The following is a 5,354-nucleotide window of genomic DNA, read 5'->3' on the forward strand; positions in this document are numbered from 1 at the left end:
TGTCAATTTATCTAACAAGGGTAAAAGTAGTGTAGATAAAATGTGTTTTTACGTTATAACGCGAATGCCTATGGTGTAAACATATAGAAAACTTATTATAAATTTAGAAAAGCACAATTTTAATTTTAATTTATATTAAATTAATTATTCAATGGAAAGGTGGAAAAAATGATACTTTAATCGAACATATATATTTATTTTAGGAAATATGTTCGCGTTGCCTGATAAACGAAAAAGATCATTCTTATTATACCCCGATAAGGAAGAAAATGTTAATAAAAAAAGAATTAACTTAGCGATCGTTGATAAGGAAGAAAATCTTAATGAAAAAAGAATCAACTTACCAATCGTCGATAATGAAGCAATAAGGTAAATTATTTAATAATTTAATACTATGTTGGGGGGAGGGTGTTCCACTATGGAGATATCAATTTGTTCAATAACTTCGGCTGCTGATACAAATGTTTTTAGCATAATTATACTTAAAATGTTACGTTATTGTTGGACATTAACAATTGTTATTTATAGTTAAACCGTGCTAAATTTGTAACATTGTAGTTAAATTATTTTATGACCCTTTTTACGATTAAAAATATGAAGAAAAATCAATGTTACGTTGTGAATTTTGAATTGACTGATAGTAAAAACATATTCGATTTTGAAGTGTCGAAATATGATCAAAGTATTTTAATATACAATGATTATGATAATTATAGTTCTGATACATTAAGTAATGGTAGTGAAATTATATCACGGAAGAAATGAAAAATGAGAATTATTGATAGCGAAGATTCTTTAGAGGACCACAAGTTCCTTTAAATTTTAAACAACCGATAGAATATTTCAAACTGTACTTTATGGAAGTATTGGCAAATGAAATAATAAAAGAAACCAACAATTACGCAGACAATATTTTTAAATTGAAATAAATATTTAGTAACTCTATTTGGCAAATGTGGCGTAATTTGGAAAAGAATGAATTTTGAGCTTTCATCGGATTTATCATCAATATAAGTATGATATCTCTGGCAAAAATGCAAGAATACAATATATGCAAGAATAGTAGGATCCCCTTTTTTTAGTAACATATTTACAAGAAAAAAATTCAATCAGATATTTTAAATGCTGCATTTTAAAACACCTGATCCTGCAAGAAATAATATTAGAATTCGTATTCAACGAGCAAGTAATTTTTTAGATTATATAATTTCAAGATTTTCCGGACAATTTCATACTCGAACAAAACATTTTCATTGACGAATCTTTTGTAAAATTTAAAGGAATATAAATTTTATTGTATACAATCCCAATAAACCTTTCAAGTAGGGAATTCAGAATCGAATATACATTTTAGCAAATTCTGAAATAGGATATTTGTATAGCATCCTACCATATTATGAAAGTGTCACTTAACAAAATTTTCCAAGGCCAGAGTTACCTGTCAGCAACAGAATTATTCTGTATCTGTACCCACAATTATTAAATCTCATATCTACCACGAAAGGATACCAAAAAATACAGAGGGTAAAATTTTCCTGTAATATAAGTAGAGTGCATTAAAGTATTTAAAAAATTGTTAATTAACCTTTTAGATACTACGCGCCACTATAGTGGCTTTCGCGGATATCATTTTTCAGGACGAAGCGCCACTAATGTGGCTTTCGTGTATGTCATCTCTCTGAACGACGCGCCACTATAGTGGCTTTTCGTGGTTTTCTAGAAAAACGTTACGAAATTGTATAGTGTGTTCCAAAAACGATACAAGGCGAAGATCTCGTTATTAATGTGAAAATTATGACGTAGGTTTATGTATTGTACCATGTTTCAAAATCTATCATACTCAATTATATTATTAGTTATTAAAGTGGAATGTTATAGTTAAAGTATGTGTAATATATATTTTTAAAAAATTATGACTTAATCATCAAATACTTCATTTGAATGTTCTCGTGCAYAGAACGGAATTGCCCGCCACATTTTGCAGTGTTATATCAATTATACGTTGTTCACGACAGACCCTGCCGTCCAGGGAAATAGCCACGCGCAGAATTCAGCCGTATCTAAAAGGTTAAACGAAGGAAATGTCTATCGCTGTCTAAAAGTTCGGAGAATATGATCTATATACCGTACTCTTCGAAATTCACCTTCAGACTGGCACGTTGTCTTCTATGAAATTTCTTGTATTAAATGTTGTTTATATGACTTTCCGAACGTTCCGCATGTGTATAACGGGAATAATATTCGTAATGAATAGGATTTCTGTTTTCGGAAAGTCATATAAACAACATTGAATAAAAGAACTTCCACGGAGGACAACGGGCCAGTCTGAAGGTGAATTTTGAGCAGAACGGTACTTATTGTTAGATCTTATACTACATGTTTTTAAACAACAATATACATTACCTTCGATTAATTAGCAATTATTTTATTTACCTTAACGCATTTTACTTATATTTAAGATTGCTTTAACGCATATATATTGCTTTAAACATATCTTTTTACATACCTATTAATGTACTTTGAATATTAATTTCTATCTGATATTCTTTTAGATGAAAATTTTACCCCACCCCCTCAAAGTCATCACCGCGCAGGAACATTAAAACAAATATACCTTTGTTGAAACAATTACATGAAAAAGAAAAAAATGCTAAAATCGGAACGATATAATCTTAAATTTTATTTATTGCAAGGTGCAGAAGTAATCGATAAGTTAAATGTATGTAGTTCTTAAGTACATGCAGTCAATGGGTGGTGTTTATCGGGGTGATCATTATATAGGATATTTAAATTATATATGGATATGGTAAAAAATAGTGAGGAGTGTGATTGTAATCAGAAGTAACAATTTATTAACTCGACAAAAATATAACACTAACACTTGACTATACCGTAGCTGGACTTACACTGAACCCGGTCCGAACTGAAACGCTTCTCTTTTATACTCTCTTATCGTTCTAGAAACCTCTCGGTCCCTCTCGAATATTCATCTATTTATTTACGAGAAATATCGAGTGGTTTCCATGCGACGAAACATGAAACGAAACATAGGGTGACGCATTCCTCACGTGGTATCGCCTAAACAAACAATCGCTGGATAATCTCGAAGAGAAAGTTTCTTTTCTTTATTTCTCATCCTACAATTATTTCGCCAATTATTGTTTTTTAAGGAAATCACTTAAGTGATGGCGTAAATTGTTTTTTTTTTGGGGATTGGAGATATGTATTATAAATTCATGCATTTTCCATAAAGCCGTACAATGGTGAATTATAAAATTTAATATTTATGTTTTATTTAAAACAGGAAAATACATATTTATCAACTAGATTAAATCAAAAACATTCAGAAACACGTGTGATTCTTTTCACTTAAAATAATACTTCTTCTTCTCAGATGCTCCGCTGCAAAAATATGCCGGAGTAGCTGATAGGTAGTGATACAAAAATGTGAAAAGCATTTAAAGTTAAAAAATACTGAAAAGAAAAAAAAATGAAATTTTATTTGTAAAACATATACATACAATAATATTATTGTTTTTAAATTAGGAAATTACTTATACGTCGAATTGAATATACGACTCTGATGATAATACAAAAAATTTGTTCCGGACAATTTCCAAATGATTTTGTTCAAAGTAATTGCGACACAATGGAGTTATTGGAATATGAAAATGATGTAAATGAATCTGATGAAGTTGAATCCATAAATACATCAGATAGTATGGATTTTTATCGCAAAAGGGGCAAAAATAAATTCGCTTTAATGATGAAAGTTATGGCCATTTCTCATAAATTATTAATTAGGAATACCACAATTACCAGGAGATCTTTTTATTATGATTTAAAAAATGACATAGCAAATATTTTGGCTCCTAAGCAACAATATGTAGATCTAGCTGTTAATAATGTCGCTGAAATTTTGAACTGTGCTCCATGGGATTTGAGTATGTTTTTCTTTAATAATTCTATATATTTACATTATTATTAAAATCATAAATTAATTAATAATTATAAAGAAACGATTAACGCATATTTCGTAGGACTCATTGGCTCGTCTAAAGGTTTAGCAGCTGGAGATTTAACTTTATACTTTACAGACAATCAGATTATCGATTGCAGAGTTCCAGGAGGTGTACTTATTCCTCAAATAATTTCAAACGTTATATCCATTCGTACTAATGGAAAATTTGTTTTGGTGGTTGAAAAGGATACAATATTTCAAAAATTATTAGAAGAAAATATAACGAAATTATTGAATTGTATATTAATCACAGGAAAAGGTTATCCTGATATTGCTACAAGGATGTTAATTAAATTACTTTCTGAAAAAGTAAATCTTCCAATTTACACCTTAGTAGATGCTGATCCTTTTGGTGTGGATATCATGTGTGTTTATCGGTAAATTTTATATTATTAACAATTGTTATTTACTTTCGTCGTATTTTTTGTTTCTTTTTCAATTTTTCTTTTTTTAGATTTGGGTCTTCAAATTTATCAAAGAGAAATGATAGTCTAGCTTGTCCCGCAATTCGTTGGCTTGGTGTTCACCCTTCAGAATTAGGTGTATTAGGGGTGAAGACTAGTCCGTTGGCCGAAAGAGATTTATCAAAATTGGCATCTATCAAGAGTCGTAGTTACATGACGGAGACGTTGTTAAGACAGATGATAATAATGCAAAAGGGCAAGGCCGAGATAGAAGCTGTATCATCTCTCTGTAGTAATTTCCTAACAGCTACTTATCTCTCTTTGAAGATCAAAGGAAATGATTATATCTAAATTATATCCAGGACAGAGAATCTTTTAATCTTCAGTAAGTTAATTGTCCTAATTATGACGATAAATTGAATAAAAAAAATTAGAACAAAAATTAATATTATGATTTGTTTATTAATACAATTATTTATAGTATAAAGTAGATCATAAAATAAATTGTTTCAATGGTTTGAATTAATTCACTGTCATAATTGGGAACATAAATTTATTTATTAATTCGTATTTTAATTAATGCATAGGCTTATGAATTTCATATATTTTTTGTTAGTAATAATAAAATGATTCTATTATTTTTGTATATTAAATGAAATAATTTGATATTAAACATTTTATTTAAACACAAAATTATACTATTTGATAAATTACATTATGTCGCATCGTTTCAAAAATGGTTAATAGAAATCGCGTTACTTTTTCTGTTAGTTGCGTCTTAGCATTCGAAGTGTACGGACGTTCAGAGTGTTGATCCGCGTGCTTATAACWTTATTGTTTACATTGTACGTATAACGAATAAATACGTTACCTGGTTGTTTAATTTTCAAATTTAACAAATCGGTCACCGGCTCATGGCAATAAACCTT

General features: G+C 29.3%; 1 protein-coding gene across 1 annotated transcript; it reads left to right on the plus strand.

The window, feature by feature from the left end:
* The first annotated feature begins 208 nt into the window (after positions 1–208).
* On the plus strand, positions 209–4,776 carry LOC106789336 (meiotic recombination protein SPO11). The gene is made up of 4 exons (XM_014753454.1): positions 209–369; positions 3,547–3,944; positions 4,041–4,398; positions 4,476–4,776. Exons 1-4 carry the CDS (start codon positions 209–211, stop codon positions 4,774–4,776), a joined length of 1,218 nt encoding a protein of 405 aa, XP_014608940.1.
* Positions 4,777–5,354: the final 578 nt, after the last annotated feature.

This window comes from Polistes canadensis, unplaced genomic scaffold, assembly GCF_001313835.1.
Source record: "Polistes canadensis isolate GaletaPanama2010 unplaced genomic scaffold, ASM131383v1 scaffold_178, whole genome shotgun sequence".
Lineage (NCBI taxonomy): Eukaryota > Metazoa > Arthropoda > Insecta > Hymenoptera > Vespidae > Polistes > Polistes canadensis.